This window comes from Mesoplodon densirostris, chromosome 5 (genome assembly GCF_025265405.1).
Source record: "Mesoplodon densirostris isolate mMesDen1 chromosome 5, mMesDen1 primary haplotype, whole genome shotgun sequence".
NCBI lineage: Eukaryota > Metazoa > Chordata > Mammalia > Artiodactyla > Ziphiidae > Mesoplodon > Mesoplodon densirostris.
In genome coordinates this window covers 19,030,900-19,049,735 of record NC_082665.1, presented here as the reverse complement: position 1 = coordinate 19,049,735, position 18,836 = coordinate 19,030,900, and the positions used below count along the sequence as shown (strand labels likewise).

The following is an 18,836-nucleotide window of genomic DNA, read 5'->3' as shown; positions in this document are numbered from 1 at the left end:
TGCGGGCCTCTCACTGTTGTGGCCTCTCCCGTTGCGGAGCACAGGCTCCGGACGCACAGGCTCAGCGGCCATGGCTCACGGGCCCAGCCGCTCCACGGCATGTGGGATCTTCCCGGACTGGGGCATGAACCCGCATCCCCTGAATCGGCAGGCGGACTCTCAAACACTGCGCCACCAGGGAAGCCCCATGTTAACATTTTTACATGGGTTGTAGGGCAGGGAGCGTAAGAAGAGGTTCACAAAAAAGAAGTGACATCCCTAAAGACAAGATTCGGTCTGAGAGATTATATACATTTTAAGAAAGAGCAGTTAATTGTGGAGACATGACAAAGAAAAAGAGGTTTGGCCTTCTAGGGGTGGCATTTATTCACTGTATATTTACTGTGTTCTATTTATTTAAAATAAGTAAAAGTAAACAACATAGTCCTTGCTCCAAAAACCTATGATATGAAATATGGTAAGATATAACTGGTTAAATGTCCATGTGAATAGCAGTTAATAATCAAAGACTAATATGAGTCTGGCTGAATGGGTTCCACAACCCTACACAGGGTTCTATGGAAGTGACACTTCATCACACATTGTTCAATTTCAAGACAAATCTACTTCTTTTTTGTGGCTAAAGATTCTTACTTTGGGGAACTTCATGGAGTAAATGTTTCTGACTTATTTTTTAACCACATAAAATCAGGAGAAACTTAAACAGCAAGGAAATGGAAGGAGGATGCTTTATTTACATCTGTGTAATCACGTTACCTGATTAACGCTCCCAATGAGTGGCTCTAGAAACTGAAATCACAATTTCACTGATGTCTACATTGGATCCCTGACTATATTTGTCTGTCAGGTCTAATAACTTCTTACAGTCAAAATTCTTCCTACAAAAGTGATCATGGAACTACTGAATAAGAGAACTGTTTGTTTGAATTACTAGGTCAGGTTTTCTTTTTTCTTCATCTTCGTTAATCTCTAGTTTCTGTTCATCTATTTTTCTTTGAGTACTGTATTATAGCTGATGGACCACTGTGTTGAACACTCCTTGAGAGCAGCAATTTAGATCATTCAATAACTACTTAAAATATTAACAAGTATTTGGCACAGGGTCCCTCCCTACGTCACTACTTTTATCCTAACCTTGGGTTGGAAATGCCAAATACAAAAAACACATGTCCACTATTACAGAGCTCCTGTTGCCCTACACAGATTCATACATCCATTAGACATTATACTTATAAACAACTGAGAATGGCATGAGGTTTAATGTTAAGGAATAAAATGCATGATTGGATAAAATGGAATCTACAGCATGATCTCAAAAATGCTTTAAAAAATGAAATAAAACACATTTGTGGGTGGTAGGGTCATGCATGTTTTTATATTTTCTCTAAGTTACCTACAATGAAGTCGTAATACTTTTCTAACTCAAAAACTCTTATACATAGTTTTAAAAAATATGACACCCTCAAACAGTTTAAAGCTCTAACTTCTGTTCCTCTTGGTTATATGTACTATGAAAAATATATGGAAAATGGCTTAAAAAGGTGAATTTTTTTAGGCTTAAAGACATTTCTTTTTTTTAAGTTTAATAGTCAACTGCCAAAGGAGATACAGTACTGTACTTTTAACTCATTCCTGCAAGCCCTGAATACTCTAAGCATTGTCTCATATATCAGCATTTGCAAAAATGCAATTGTTTTCAGTACAGAATATGAAGAAAACGCAGTGCATGCTTAACTTAAAGATCAATTGCACCTTGTGGGTAAAGTCTAGACACAGTTGAGAAGTCCTAAGATTCAAATAGAAAAATTGTCAAGTTTAACACTAAATCTAAAGTCACTAAACCTAAGTCACTGAATAAATTTAAACTCCCTTCAAAGCACTCATACAATCTACAACATCCATGCTGATAAATATTTTAAAACAACTTCCAACTTTAAAAGTTCACTCATCATGCTTTTTCATACCATAAAACAAATACTTTACAGCAATGATCCCAGGAGTACATCAACCTCCTGCCTTCGCCAGCCCATAATGCTGTGTGGTAAGTTGTCCACGTTTGCTTGCATTTGGAAAATAACTACTTTACATGCCAGGAGTGCACTGGGCTTAAGTTGTCAAAAAAATCATACTTTAAATATAATTGGGTAAGAACTATGGGCACGCACACGGGCAGCCTTCCAAAAAATGGAAGAAAAAAGAAAAAGAAAGCTTAACCCAGTGTTTCCAGGAAGAGACCTCATACACACAACACATTGTGCATAGTACGTAATGCCTTGTTGATCTCCTTTCCTTTCACTGGGCAGTTGACATTTCAACCAGTGTTCAGAGTTACATACTATGAGTTCCAAAGGGTCCACCTAACTCCTACTCCAACAGTGCCCACATCAAAAAAAGACAAAATTGATCACTGGACCCAGCATCATCTCACATTACTATTCTACTGAGAGATTCTAGATATCCCTGGTAATTTTATTTACCCTGCCTCAAAAGAGGCAGGATCTGGCCTGTCTGGATCAGGCCATGCCTATCTCAGGTGAGCCAGACTTTCTTAAAACTCAATATTTAACTGATGGCAACCACCTAATATTAGTACCTATTTAAGTGGACTCTGCAACATAGAAAAGAAGGAAGTATCAGGGTGATGAAGAAAGATTAGAAGCCAGAAGAAAAGGATCAGGCTTTGACCCTTAATATTCAAGTGATATTGGGCAACTCAGCAACTCCAGATCCAAATTTTTTCATTTGTAAGATGAAGAGGCATAGACAGGAGGTCTTATGGATACTACCTGCTCCAAAAACTGATTCTTTTCCTAGACAGTAGTGAGTTGAGATGGCCCTTCTATAGCGTCACTGTCCAGTATGGTAGCCACCAGCCACATGTAGCTATTGACTACATGAAATGTGGCTGGTCTCAATTAAAATATGCTCTATGGGTAAAATTTTGAGGACATAAAAAATGTATTATACTTCATTAATAATTTTTATACTGACCATAAATTGAAATGATATTTTACATTTATTGGGTGCACTAAAACGTACTAATTTTGCCAGTTTCTCTTCTCTTTTATGTGTCTACTAGAAAATTTTAAATTATACTTGTGGTCCTATTATACTTGTATTGAACTGCATTGTTTTGGAGTTGGGCCTAGGCATTAAGTGAGGGCCAGAGGAATTGTAAGATGAAATGACATCAGGAGAGCATCTGAGGGGAATATTGCCATTCCCTGGCTCTTCACCATTAGGACTTGGAGCTTATCATTTCCACACAATACTTATAAATGGCTGTTTTAAAGCCTTGCTTTTGTTCTCTTGTTCTGCTCACCAACAATGAATCAATAGCAAATAACACTGGGCCTAAAAAGAATCAATATCACTTTATTTACTCTAAGGCTAAATCTTAATTATCAACTGTAGGATTGTATTACAGGATTGAAGCATAATCCTAAATGGATGAGCCTTCACACAGGCACAACTGTTTTCCGTTTCCTTGAATTGAATATATATTTAAAGTAATAACTGAGTTTCCTTCACAAAGATGATCACAATCTTCTTTTTTTTAAACTCACATTCGAATTTGATAGGAACAACTAAAATAAACTTGCATGGATGGAGCACATTTCATTGATATCTAACTAGAACCTTTTCCACTAATTTTTACAATCTGTATCAATTAATTTAATATATTTTATTTTATTATTTTTTTAAATTTAATATATTTTAAATCATCAAGGAAGCAGAGATCGTTTCTAGAGAGCTTGTTTACTTAGAAATACAACAGGGTATGAACAAAGCCAATAAAATATAAGATTCAGGTAAGTCGAGAATAAATATTCTTCTCAGAACATTTTCTTGGACTGCCAACTTTTTCCATTAGGAAATCTTAAACAAAGGAATCCATCTATTGATAATTGCCTGCAAAATCAACTACCAATTATTTAAAGCAAGCAACAGTCCTTAACTCTGAAATCCAAAGCCAACTAAAGGCACAACCATTTCAGACTGGGCTTAAACCATAGCCAGTAATTAAGTCAAATATTTTCAGATATATGAAAGCAGAACACAATTCAGAATAAAATATGCCCCTTGAGGAATTTTTAAATACTAAAAAATAAAGTTTTAAAATAAATTTTCTATATAATCTATATGACCATTAGAAAATTATGCAGGAATTAAATAACAAGATTTTCTTATATTTTCAAATTCTAGCTAATATATTTGAAACGAATATTCAAACTTCCATGATATAATTTATCACACACTCTTTTTATGGGGAAAAAAAGAGTATAATTTCAAAATATGACCAGGATAATGTGAGAGAAATCTATGTTCACACACATATCGGCTCCTCTTTCTGATTCTCATGATTAATTAACAACTATTTCAGACACTACACACTGTCAATTGTTTTTCTGAAGGCAGTCTCTTTAAGTGATAAGATAAAATATTTTCCTTGCTAGACACTTCAAAAGAAAAAGGAAAAGAAATGCCAAGATTTAAGATGATCAAACTTAAACTATGCTTTTGATTACTCTTAAAGAGAACCAAGGGTTCAAAAAAAATAATGTGGAAAATAAAACGAAGAGTAGCTTTTGAGGAACCATGATATTTTAGACACTTCCTTAAGACAGAAACATGTACAATATGTCAAACTATTGGGACATATTTTAAATAAATCTTGAGGTGCTAGTAAAATGCCTACTATAAAAACTCAATTATGCCCTAACGTGGATAAGTATATCAAGCCTGCTCAAGATTCGAAGTTTTTCTTCCTCATCTTTATTTCATCACATACTTTTGGTAAATATCTTCATTTGTCCACATCTAGAATAATTGAAATGAATAAGAAAATAGATAAGTAGTTAAGATGAGTTTTAAAATGGCAGCCTCATTTTTACTGATTTATTTATTAATTTTACTGATTTATTTACTAATAATTTACTAGTATATTAAGGTTTATTTTCCTCTTTTCCACAGGTTTTTCAATTCTGTTTTAATAACACAGGTGCACATAAGCAGATCTGAAAGGGTGTGTAGCAATGGAAAAGAAGTTGAACATGGTAGGGAAATCTAGCTCAAAAGAGATTCCCAGTATCATCCTCTTCTCTAAAAACCTCAAAGCTTGTTTTATCTGCTATTCCTTTCAAAGAACAAGCACAACAACAAGGGTGCTTTAGGGAAGCTTCTAGATCAAATGAAAGATAGTCTACCAGTGTGGAGAGTAAACTGATACTGCCATTATTATCCACAGAGCCACTGGAATTACACCTGTTTCCATCACTTCTGATTGAAAGGATTTCCAGGACCCCAAGTCTAAACCTCCTTGGGTACAATCTGCCACAGTAAAGGCTTAGCTCTTAGGTGTTCCTGCCATAAAAATAAAACAGCATTCCCCATCTCCTCCTCCATCACTCCCCAAAGATGTGCTTCTTATGTGGTTAGCGAGCAGATAAGAAGTGGGCAAATCCCCAAAACCTAATCCAATTGCTCAGAGAGAACCTTTCCTTCAGTTTGTTTATTAATCTACTCATTTTTGTCTATATTCCTTTGTATTGTATTTCCTCTACATCCCAGAATGCCAGTTGTCACCCAATACCCTACCTCTGCTTTATCAGTAAGAGAACCTGGAATGTATTCCTGGTGGCAATACTCCCAGCTAATAGACCACATGTACCAGCCTCCCTTGCAGCTAGGTGCTACCATCTGGCTAGCAAGATGAAGCAGACATTAACAAGGACTTCTGAAAAGGCTCCTAAACCTAATTGAACCACAGTCGTCAATGGTTACTCCCATTGTAGGAACATCTAAAAGGACCCCATTGCTGAGAAAATGAAGTTCAAACTCATCAAGGCATCCAAAGCTCTTAATCTCCTACTGTCCCCACACCATCTCCCTCACCCATATTCACATGGCTTCCTCTTTTTAACCTCTACACACTTGCTGCCCTTTTTGTCTGGAAAGCCCTACCATGATCCAATTAACCTCCACTCATCCTTGAAACCCAGTTCAAGTGCTGCCAGTCTTTTCTATGAAGACTTGGTACCTTCTTCCATTGTGACCTTTGGCACACGGTACTTAATTATTTCTGCATCTCTTTCTTCCCCTGTCAGGCTGCGAATCCTTCAAGGAACAGACTGAATCACTTCTCTGTTTATACGTAGCCCCACGAAGATTCTAGGGCTGCTGTCACCGTGAAATACAGAAGGCATCCAGCACATGTCCGAAAAAATGAATGATGTTTTTAAAAATTCAAAAAGTAGGAGAAAAATGCAGTGAGATAAAAAAAATCAGGAATAATGAAAATCGAAAATCCAAGGGAGTGCCAGTAACACAGGTGCCAACCACTAACGCCCTGAGAAAATTTGGAATAGAGACAAAACAGGTGAACACATAATCCAAGTATCCACTTAAACATCCTGCATTAAACCTTCCCCTCATCTGCTAACAGAAGAATCAATAGACAGGCTTGGGTTTGAGTTTCACATGTTACATTTCTGAGATGAAGGAGAAAACCACCAATGAGGTTACGTGTCAGATTTTTTTAAAAAGCATAAATAATTTAACAGTGGCAGTAAACCCTGAGAATGATATTTTAACCAATGTTTTTTTTTTTTTTTTTTTTTCCAGGAAAAAACCCAAAACTTAAGCTAAAATGTTTTTCTCTTTACTGGTTATTTATGAAGTCAATAATACAACTAAGAACACACACACAAGAAATATTCCCAACAAACTCAATACTTCCCATCTGTGTCCTTGCAGCAGCACCACCCAGAAAATTCACAAAGATACAAATTTAACCTTTGAGTCCAGACTCATGAAAGTGAAGTGAAATATTTAAATGGCAAATACAGACAAGGAAAGGAATTGCTTGGGAACTGGGTGGGTCTGCTTTCTATCTTGTTTATTTAAGTATATCCTCCCTGTTCATCATCTTTGTCCTAGATGTCACAAATGGCCATGTTGATTAATTACTCAGTCCCAAGTTCCTGGTACTTGCACTATCTTAAGATAGCTCTCTACCCAGCAGTCTTTGCTTCTACTGTTTGAGACATTCAGTCACATGGTCATGCTCAGAGAATTCCCTCCTCTCATAATTCACTAAACAAGTATGCAGTGATTCCAAAATTGCAGTTTTGTCACAAATGTATTCTTGAAACTGGAGCCTTTCACAATTCCTCAAATCAACAGAAGTACATAAGCTGCCTTCCTGTTCCATCGTCCTATCAGTTAGCCAAGAACCTGCCCCGCACAAAACAACTATAGGATTTTCAAATTTAGTTTACTTTTATTGGATTGAAATTTTCTGGATTCTGTGGTGTAAGAGGATTTAACACTTGACACAAAACGTTAAAAACAAGCCTGAGAAAACACTGACAAGACACAAGGCTAAATCATAGTGACCTCAATTAGATTTTCAATGCCTGTCAAGTTAATAGTATATAGTGGCATTGGCTTCAAGCCCTTGAACTTGAAAAGTACAATTCCTTTAGAGAATAGAAGTAACAGAATTTCAATTTTTTTCTTAAAGGGCCAATATTGGTCCTGGTTCACATTAAAGTAAAAAGTAAATATTAGCTGTAAAATGGCAAAAAAGCAGAAAACTGAAAAGAGACAGTGGTAATGAAATTTTCATTTTGATGGCCACTCAATTTCATTCCAAAACACAATGTTTGCTTTCTAAATTCTACTATCTTATTCAAAGAAAATCATTTCTAGGCATCCTCAATTGAAACTGTCCCAATCAATCAGGGGATTGATGAAATATTTCACAAACAAGGCATTTTTCTGCTAGGTCAACTGAATGTCTGAAATAAAGAGTTGCAAATGAAGTTGTTGACAGCATTTATATAACCTTTTCACAATAAAATGTTTCAGAAAAGGCTGAAAAAAATAAATCTTATTTAAAAAGCTTAATTTTTTTCTGTACACTTATAGTTAGGTGTCATTCATAATTTTCATAAACATAAGAGAAGTTAATTCAACTGTCAAAAATCAAACATAATTATCATTACAGTATAAAATTCCTAGAGTCCTGATTTTAAAACATTTGTCAAATATTTCATAAATACTAGATGTAAGGCTCTGTAGTGAGTTATGAAACAAATTATAGGAAACAGTTTGTGATCACAGTCAATAGTCCCTTCTCTGCCCCACCATATTTTAAAAATAATAATAGTATTTATTATTCTAAATAATAAAAATAGTGATAATAACAGTAACACTTATTATAAGAAAAATAGCAATACTTATTGTAAGTAATAATATAGTCATTTTAAGCACTACTAATAGTGATAGTAGTAATACTTATAGTAATATTTATAGTAATACTAATTACCATAATAGTAATGCTTATTATATTACTAATAGTAATGTTATTACTATCATAGCAATATTTATAAATAATAGTGGTAATTCTTATAGGTACTAACCAAAAATAGTGATAATAATGGTAACACATTACTATGAAAACAATAATAAATAACAATAGTATTACTTATCACTATAATGATATAATGGTAGTTTCCCAATTAATGAGATCTTATCACAATTAAGACATGACGTCCATCACTACATAGATGATTTCCCCCTATGCCAAACCTCATTTTGCCCTTCTCTTAAATGGGGATATTAAAAATCCCAATTTTGGGGTTGGGAGAAGGATAAATGAGAAGGTTGGGATTAACATATACATACTAATAACATAAAATAATCAACAAGGACCTACTGTACAGCACAGGGATCTCTATTTAATACTCTGTAATAACCTATACGGGAAAAGAATCTAAAAAAGAATAAATGTATGTATAACTGAATCACTTTGCTGTATACCTGAAACTAACACAATACTGTAAATCAACTATACTCCAATATAAAATAAACTTTTAAAAACTAAATTTATTTATTTGTTTATTTTTGGCTGCATTGGGTCTTCCTTGTTGCGCATGGGCTTTCTCTAGTTGTGGCGAGCGGGGGCTACTCTTTGTCGAGGTGAGCAGGCTTCTCATCGCGGTGGCTTCTCTTGCTGCAGAGCACAGGCTCTAGGCACGCAGGCTTCAGTAGCTGTGGCATGCAGGCTCAGTAGTTGTGGCTTGTGGGCTCTAGAGCACAGGCTCAGTAGTTGGGGCACACGGGCTTAGTTGCTCCACGGCATGTGGGATCTTCCCAGACCAGGGTTCGAACTTGCGTCCCCTGCATTGGCAGGAGGATTCTTTTTTAAATTTATTTTTGGCTGCACTGGGTCTTCATTACTGCGTGCAGGCTTTCCTCTAGTTGCAGGGAGTGGGGACTACTCTTCGTTTCAGTGTGCCAGCTTCTCATTGTGGTGGCTTCTCTTGCTGTGGAGCACGGGCTCTAGGCATGCGGGCTTCGGTAGTTGTGGCACATGGGCTTAGTTGCTACACGGCATATGGGATATTCCCGGACCAGGGCTCGAACCCGTGTCTCCTGCATTGACAGGCAGATTCCTAACCACTGCGCCACCAGGGAAGTCCCAGGAAGCTTTTTCATTTGGAGAAATCTCCAGGATTCAGTAACTCTGTGTGGACCTTCTATCTTTGGGCAAAGAGAGGGGGCAGTGTGCCTCTGGAACTCCTTTATACACAGGGACCATTCAGATTTGCAAATTTTGAACGGACTGAAGTCTGGCCACACCGACTCTTTGCCCTCCTGGGGCTTTCTGCCTCTGCTTACTTGACTTTCCTATGCTTCTAAGGCAGGAATAACTTCACCCTTCCCACTTAAATTTTTACGTGTTGATTTGTCATAGCAGTAGTTCAAGAGTTCTCTAGGCAAGTTGGAAAATACAGAAAAGCACAAGGAAGAAACTGGTACTCTCACCACCTGGGAAATTGTTCTGTTCTACAAATACATATGTGGAGGACATGCTACACATGTGGATAGGGATTCTGAAATAATGGGGTGAGCTGGATTTGAAACTGAGCAGGACCCTCTCAGGTAAAAATCCTTTCCCCCGTTTCTTGTTTGTAGGAAATAGGCTTCCTTCAGCCTCCTAGACCTTCCTGAGTTCCTGCCCCACCATTTTTGTTTTTAATATCTAACCACCAAAGTAGATCTGTGTCTCTGGTTATTGTTTTACATCACAGTGTGTAAATAGTTCTCTCCTCCAGATATCTAAGTTTACATTTGGGTAGTGACCAGGTCAGAGAATTTTCCTGATAACACCACATAAAATATCACACTCACAGCAGATTTCCACCTAGCATTTGTTTATGATATCCTTACCCACCTTAATTTTTTCCAAGTCCCCTATTACTTGCTATTTATTCTGTCTACCCCTCATTATATTGTAAACTCCCATGAGGGGAGGGACCTCAAAATTATTGGTTAAATGAAGGAGTGAATTTTCCTTTCCTGGGTGTGCCTATAAAAATCTAAGTTTCTATATATGAAAATATGCTAGTAACTTCTCTATAGACATTTGATTTTAATTTTAAATTGCTCATTCATCTAATATGTAAGTATCTGAATAAATTATTCTTGGAATGATCAGTCTGCATGTTTGCAAGTTTCTATGGGAGTTTCTTAAAAACTCACCATTTGTATCTTCAAACCAATACACCACAATGACAAAACTATTTGTTTCAAAAAAAAAAACATAAATAATTAAGAGCATCAGCATGGGGAATATTTGCTCTCAAATATAACTTTTCATATGATGTTTTTATGTTAGTCTCTGAAGAGTTAAGCAAAGATTTCAAAAAGTTTGCATCAGTTTTAAAGGCTCAATCTTCAAAGTAGATAAGGCCTCTTTTCTTCGAAAGATGAAAAAAATCAATAAATATGGTTACAAAACAGTACTTATCTATCTTTATCATGCGTGCCTATTAATTCCATTACAAAATAACTGAGTTGTGTTATTTATAAAAACAATAATTATGCTTTTGAAAAGCCATCCATTAGTAAGAGCAAACATAAAAAGTCCTTTTTTTGGACTAACCAAGCCTTAATAGACAATACTATTTTCTTCATTTTTTACTAAAAATAAAAACTATGTTGACTTGTTAGTTGTATTGTAATCCAGCACGTGCAGACAGGAGAAACAACAAATGACTTTGTGGTCACTTGGGGGTAAGAGGTCAGGTCTAAAGTAGACAAATGTATCTCAAGTGTAGGATTAAACCTCTTGTCTTTATTCCTGTAAAATGTCTCCACCGGGTCAAAATATATCAGTCATCAAAGCTTTGAAATTTAACAAAGCAACAAGAGTAACAATGCATTTCTTCACTTAATACAAATGACTCTTTTTGATAGAGCAGATTCTCTTATTCTCATAAGCATCCTTTAAGGCTGAAAAGTAATTTATCAGTCCCAATCACCTAGGATGCCTTAAACATTCTTTAGTGAAGATAGAATGTGGGTTTCTGTGGAAGCAAAATGAGAGCATAGGACAAATTATTAGATTCTCTATGAAAGAGACTCAAGCAAAGAACTACTGCATATCAACAAAATAAATCACCAAAAAATTTTTTTCTTGCTCAAACTTCTCAACTAAAAATCATCCCAAATTGGGAAGAAAAAATAAAGAGAGAGACCATCTGGAAATTAGAAGATACAAATACTGGGGTCCATTACTAATAAGACCTTAAGAATTCTAGAATTTGTTCATCTACAAAACAGGGTTATTGTTCTTTTCCCTTTTCTGAAATCTTCATCTTGCTTATTCCTTGCCCCTGCTCATTCACTCTACATAAGTGGTTGTGGTACCTGTTTTCCTCACTGTATCCATTCTGAGCAGCATGTTTATTGCAAACATGGCTACAATAATTGCATCCTCTGATTTGAAGTCACTTTTTTTGATTGAGCAGGACAGTGATAAAGAAATACATGAACTGGTGTGATTAAAAAAAAAACCATATAGATTCCTTGGGATTTTGCTTATTGATTCTTCAATGTGTTAATAATACCTTAACCACAGTATCACCAATTTGGGGTATTCTCAAATATCTTCAGCCTAATTTTGAAACTGAGATTAGAAACCTTTTATTTTATAATGAGCAAAATATGCTGACTTAAAAAAACTATGCTTTTAATTAAGCAGTAGATCACTATAAAGTTTTAGAGTAGACCACCATAGAATTTATCATCATCTAGCTAGTAAAATAATTCATTTTATTTTGAAAACTGATTTCTTACAGAAGTGTTACCTTCTCAAGCAGTCTGCTTTTTGGTTTCCTATTCCTCAGATGAAGATTATTTCAAGCTTCTATTCTAGGTAGCATCAAAATTCTTTTGCTGGCATTTGAAATCTTCCATTTCTGCCTAGATTGGCCAAACCTGTTTATTCACTTTTCTAGAAAAGGTTTTGCTGAGAACTAAACCAAGCTTATTCACAGCTTTTTGCACACAGCTGATAATCAACTAATAGCTGAGTTAATAATCGAGCCAGAATATAAACTTGCTCAATTTTAGACATGTCTAGCAAGCTGCCAGGGTACACACATTTAAAATAGATCTTACTCACTTGTGTAACAACTGCTTATGCTTTTTACGTATTTCTGTATATTGTTCAAGTTTTTCTGTTAGCATGAATTGTTTTAATGCTTTTTTAAAAAGCCAACTGAAATATAAAATACATATGAATATTTAATAAATGAAAATTTTATAATATATACTTTAAAAATTTTATTTGTGATAAAAATTTTATCTGCAATGTCTTTTTTACAATTTAAATTAAATTAATTCATTCTTCTCAGAAACAAGCTGCCAAATTCCTGTAACAGTCTGAACTGGTCGGTAAGTGCATTAGTCAATAAGTCATGAAACATCATGTAGGTTTTTTTTTTAACTCTCAACAATGTATGAGATTAAATGTATCTATTTTACATCATCATCATAAACAGTAATTGTAACTAACAGGTAGTGCTTATAAGGTGCCATCATGTTACACATATATTTACTCATTTACTGTTCCAAGAATTTCACTTATATATTTACTCAATCTTCAACAACCATAAACATTATTATCCCCATTTTACAAGGGAAGAAACTGAGGCATGAGCTACCCAAAGTCAATATCTTGATCAATGTGAAATGCTGCCTTCCCAGAACACGTGAGAAACTCCACGACTTGGTTCCTGGCCTGACATCACGTTGGTCAAAATCAAGGCTATAAATGTAGGAACAGTTCCACTAATTTCCATAGAGCTGGCCTTTAAAAGCCTTTCATTTTCCCCATTTCAACCACTACCTTCTTTCATAAAATACTACAATCCTAGCAACGCTCAAGCTAAATCTGTATTTTATGTTTCTTCCAAATGTAGCCACACGAAATAAGTGAAATGGCCTCTGAGCTCCCCATCTCAGCTAAGACTTCATATGTGAAACTTGAGTCTTCTGTATCCCACTCCGAATAGTCAGCTAACTCATCTATTCAGCATCCCTTTTTCATATATCTATTAGTTCGTGAATACATCCAGGCTCTTTCTTTTCTTTTTTTTCAGTGACTTACTTTATTCCTAGAGCAGTCCATTCGAATCCAGTTTTTGGTGCATTTCTACTTCTAAAAAGGTACCAGGAAAGCATACCTATTAACCATTAATCTCAAGAGAAAATTTCACCAGATTTTTTTTTTCAAAGAAAAACACTAGTGTCCTCACTGAAACAGTTATTTCTTAAACTATCCACATTAAACTGAAAAAAACAGTTACATAACATCTTCCCTTTCCTCTGGTTTTCATTTCCAAATTCAGTTTGAGGGTTCAGGTGCTATTTGCTTTCCTTTTACTAACAACTACAGGGAAAACTAAGAAATAGACATTTTCTGGCTTAAACTTGTTACTCATTCAAGGGGTCTGCTCATTCCTTCACTTTGGCGTCCTCTGCCTGCCACCCTCCATCTTCCTCCAGCCACTCACGAGGGGGTATCTGGATACGGGCTGCGACACACAGGGCGACAGCATCCCCAAGGATTTGCAGAAGATGGTGCTAGTGTCAATTCTCACTCCGTACATACGTATGTGAGGTCCTACTATAAAAAGGAAACCATTTCATAGTCAAGTAGAAGATGAAGAGGCAGAAAACTACCAGAAAAAACTACAACAACAACAAGCTAAACATTTTATTTTCCCCAGCCTCCTCATTGCTGCCCAGTGAATCATTTTTTCATCATGTACTCATTCCCTCAGTCAAGGTCCTACTGAAGCTGCCGCCTCAGAGCCCTGAGACCCTGCTTTCAGCCCCTCACCTTCGACCCTTCACCTCCTTATTTGGAATTCCCTACTCCTCTCCAGAGTGTACCCTGCACCTTTGCTTTCTGTCTCAGCATCTGTCACAGTTCATGAGCACACACTTATAATGATTTGTGTATGGTCTGTGTATGGTCCCCACTAGACTGGAAGCTTCCTGAAGCAAATGATGGTTTTGTTCACCAGGCTAGCTTCAGGGCTACAGGAGAGAGCTTGGTCCAAAAGGAGAATCAATTAAAAAGGTCCCAAATGAATAGATGAGAAACTAAGAAAATCAAATCCCACACTGGCTCCACCCACACCCTCAGGGGTGTAGGTTTGTGTGTGTGTGTGTGTGTGTATGCGTATGTGTCTAGGAGGGGAAAGATGAAGAGAAGTATGTAAACAAATATGTAAAAGCAAAGACTTAATCTCCCTTCCCCCAACCTGAGCTACAAATCTGGCTGGAAAGGAACCACCAAGAAATTCTCCAGGATTATCTCATCCCACTGTTCCTTTATTCCTTATATATAGATGTTTATACTGTTAATATTTTACTCAGTATGCCACTTAATCTGTACTTTCCTCTTGTACTTAACACTTTCTGTTTTCTTTCATAATCATGTGCCTGTCTTATTTACTCTGCAAACTTCCTGGGAACAGGAGAAGGAGGGTGAGGGGAAATAAGGTGTATGCAAGTCAATCTAAACCTCACTTCCTGGAGCTTTATTTTTAAAGTACATGTATAAGGCTTATCTTTGCATTTGTAACTGATATAACTAGGCAGAGATTAGAGAAGTATATTAATCAAAGATGCTTTGTAAGTCTCTTAAGGTAATACATATCCCCACCTAGATCAAACGTGCAGAAAGGGAAGGGACATTTCTACTGAATCTTACCACACTCAATGGTAGTTTAGTGGCCACATGAAAGGCATATAATAGCTCTTTATTTCTAGAATGACTGACAACCTTCATCTTCATACAAATATCTGTAGAGAAATCTCTAGTATGCCATGAAAAGTAACACAAAATAGAGGTCCTCTAGCAACAGGGAGAAAGACTTTTCCACAAGGATAACCTCTACGTTTTTCTCTTTTTTTCCTGTTCCATTATGGTGCATTACAGGATACTGAATACAGTTCCCTGTGCTACACAGTAGGGCCTGTTGTTTATCCATTCTATATATAATATTACAGTTTGCATCTGCTAATCCCAAATTCCCAATCCAACCTCCCCGCCCCCTCTCCTCCCTTGGCAACCACAGTCCGTTCTCTACGTCTGTGAATCTGTTTCTTACCTCTCCGTTTTTCTTCAAACCAATATTCAATGGGCCACATTATTTCTTTTTTTTTAATCGGTTATTTCTAATTTAACCTTGTGATTTATTTAGTTATATGTTCCTCTTCATTTCCCCAACCAGAACCAGGGATCATTATTCTCTCTGGAGTACTTCTCTGCAGTACTAATGGCCTCCCAGGTACCCATCACAGGCCTTTGCTGGTTAGGGTGACAAGAGAGCCACTTGGGTGCCCTGCCCGTGTCATGGCTTCCCACAGATCAGGCAGAAACAGTGACTCCTTAGAGCTCACCATCAAATCTGAGCTTCACTATTCTGTGCTCAGGCATCTACCATTAGGTTAGTTCTGGCCAGTGTGAGTAGGTATATATTATCTGTGAATCAGCACCACTATGAAAGCAGATACTTGTGATTAGGTTAAATCCCACAATATAGGAAAACAAAACTTAAGAGGAATCAAGTTTAAATAAATAAATGCCAGGGCCTTTTTAACTCATACTCTGTCACTGTACTAGGGAAAATCATCAATTCAGGTAAGGACGCTTCCCCCAGAAGCTGAGGCCCCATTGCCATTGCCCTTATTCATTTCTTTTTTTGAGCCATCTGCAGCAGACCTATTTTCTAAGCCCTACAAAAGACAGTCAATCATAATTACATCTTTTCAGTGGACAGGGATTTAGCTGCATAAATCCCCCTCAAACCTCATCAGAGTGAATTGCCTACTTTTCCATTAACGCTTTGCAAAATGCAAACTGTGAATCTCACCTCCACCCTTTGAAGGAGGTGACAGTAACCAGTGAAAATGTCCAAAAGGATGGAAGAGCAAAAAAAAATGCAGTCAAACAGGCTAAAAAAGAAATCTGAATCATATTTGCCTCCACGCTGTCTCCTTTTACACAGAAAAAAATATTGCTCAAAAAGTTAAATATTTACTTTTGGCAAAAGCTTCAACTATAAAGGATATGATATGCTGTTAATTACTTAATTTGTGTCTTTTAATGTGTGATAAGACAATCAGGAAAACTGAAATAATCATAGGAATAAATTTAAGTATTGGAAAAATCCCAGCTCCCTTAATTAAATGCATTTTAAAATAGAAAACCAAATTCTTCAACTCTTAAAACAATCTGCCTTAACTAGCCCTGAGGTGATTCCTGAGCCACTTGTAGGAAAAAGACAGAAGAGGAAAAAGTTCAATGACCTTGTAAATTAGTGACTAAAAAGCTGTAACGGTGTGACACTCAGTATAGTCTCAGTGGAATTACAGGAAAACATTTGTCCAGAAATTGCTTTCTTGGAAAATCACCATGAGGTAGGGGAAAAGGAGAAACAAACAAACATACGGGGAAGGGAGGTTACCAATGGTAAAATACAGAATGGGAACCCAAAGAATGCGGAATACAACCTTTTCTGCCCCAGCTGCCAAGCAAACAACTTCTAAGCATCTTCAGATAAAAAGGAAAATAGTCATTTTGCACAGGCGTTAGCTGAATGTTCGAGAGTTGGATCAATGGGGGAGACTTGCTATACACCTAGCGGTGGGTGGATTTCACCAGGCTGCAGCCTCCACAGATTTTCTTTGCTGCACTGCAGAGGCGCCATCTTCTCCGTCTTAATCTTCACTCAATTCAACCCTTTCATCTGCACCCTAAAAAAAAGACCCTGAGGACCCTCCACAGCAGCCCGCGTCCCCAGGGGAGCTAAACCAGAGTGCCCAGCGCTGCCAGGGAAGAGGCCGCGCCTTCATCAGACAAACGCCTCCTTTGATGCACAGGAGGGGAGTGCTCGTGCCTCCCCACCACCAGCCACTGCCCTTTCCAGACGTACACCCCACTCTCCGCGTATTTCTCCCAAGGACTTCACAACCGAGCACAGAATCAGCAAGCTGCGGAGGTGATGGGAAGTGGGGGAGAAGTAGAGGGGTCCCGAGGCGCCGCCAGAGCCCCCTCCGGGACAGACGCGCAGCGCGGGGAAGGGAGTCAGGCGGCAGCTTCGGTGGCGCACAGACCAGCGCGGCTCAGCCCACCGCGCCCCGGGCTGGCGAGGGCGGGGTGTCGCGGCTTTTGTTCCCGGGGACCTTCGCCCTCACCGGGAGAATCGGAGGGTGCGAGCGAACGCCCACAATGTCCTGGCTTGGGGAAGGTGAGAGGTGGCTGCGGGTGTCCGACCCCTCCCATCTCTCTCAACTTAACACAAAAGGGAGACACAGAAATGTACAAAGTTTGCCTGCGGAGGGTGTTGCGCGACCCTGCATGTTGGGGTCGCACTCGGGCGGCAGCCCCGAGCAGCCGCGAAGAGGAAGGAGGAGGAAGGAGGTCGGGCCGAGAAGGGGTGGTGGGGATGCGAAGAGAAGGTGAAACGGGGCGGAAAAGGCAAAGGGAAGCGGGGGGTGGGGGGTGCCCAGCTTCCCGAGCTGTCCCGACTCCTCCTCGCCAGGGCCCGAGAGAAAGGGAAGGACAGCGATTAAGTGCCGGGGACAGGATCGAGGGACGCTGCGTTTTCGGTTTTCCCCACGTGCTCCCTCCCCCTATCTCTCATCTGGACGTGTCTCGCCTGCCCCCCGGCCCCCGAGGCAGGGACTGAGTCAGGGTCCGAGCTCAGGACAGCCTCCTACTCTTCTCGCCCCCGACAGGCGCGGACCCAGGGGCCCGACGCCTCGTCCGCTCCCTCTCCGCTGGCCGGAGCGCGCGTCCCCAGGGCAGGGCTGGGCCGGAGGCGGGGATGCGCAGGGCGCCCGCAAGCGGGGGTGCTGGGCGCGGAGAGGAGAGGGGTCCCCTCGACTGCCCCCCGGATTCTCTGGATTAAAGACTCAGAGGGAGCGGGTCCTCTCCTCCCCCCCCCGCACCCCCCCCATTCCGAGGCGCGGCACCCACCTCCAACGCCCGAGCAGTCCAGGCGGCCAGCAGGACCAGTGCCAAACCGGGCAGCATCGCGACCCTGCGCGGGGCACCGAGTGCGCTGCTGTGCGAGTGGGATCCGCCGCGCCCTTGCTCTGCCGGTGTCGCCGCCGCCGCCGCCGTCTCCTGTGGCCCCGCGCTCGCGCTGCTCAGGGTGCTCTCTCCTACCGCTGCCGAGGAAACTGACGGAGCAGCAGCGCGGCGGCGGGGCTCGGAGCCCGGCGAGTCAGCTGATCCGGCCCAGCCCGCTCGTCACCCGAGAGAGACCCCTAGCGGAGCCGCCGGGGAGCTGCGCCCGCTCGGCCGGGAGGGGCCCGCGCCCCCGGCGCCCACAGGTGCGGCGACCTCGGCTCCCCCGGTTCCCCGAGCGCCTCCCTGGCCGCCGGCCGCCTGAGCCCCGCGAGCAGTAGGAGGGAGAGTCTGGGGCCAGGAGAGAGACGGCGGAGGATCAGGGAAAGGT

General features: G+C 39.6%; 1 protein-coding gene across 6 annotated transcripts in view; it reads right to left on the bottom strand.

The window, feature by feature from the left end:
• APP (amyloid beta precursor protein) overlaps positions 1–18,584 on the bottom strand; it is a 279,498-nt gene extending 260,914 nt beyond the window's left edge. For 3 of the 6 annotated variants that reach the window (XM_060098597.1, XM_060098598.1, XM_060098599.1), the window contains exon 1: positions 18,353–18,584. In XM_060098597.1, the coding sequence (XP_059954580.1) occupies positions 18,353–18,409 (57 nt within the window). In that variant the 5' untranslated portion in view covers positions 18,410–18,584. The remainder of the gene's footprint in view (positions 1–18,352) is intronic. The other 3 variants (XM_060098593.1, XM_060098594.1, XM_060098595.1) reach the window with 1 other exon arrangement.
• Positions 18,585–18,836: the final 252 nt, after the last annotated feature.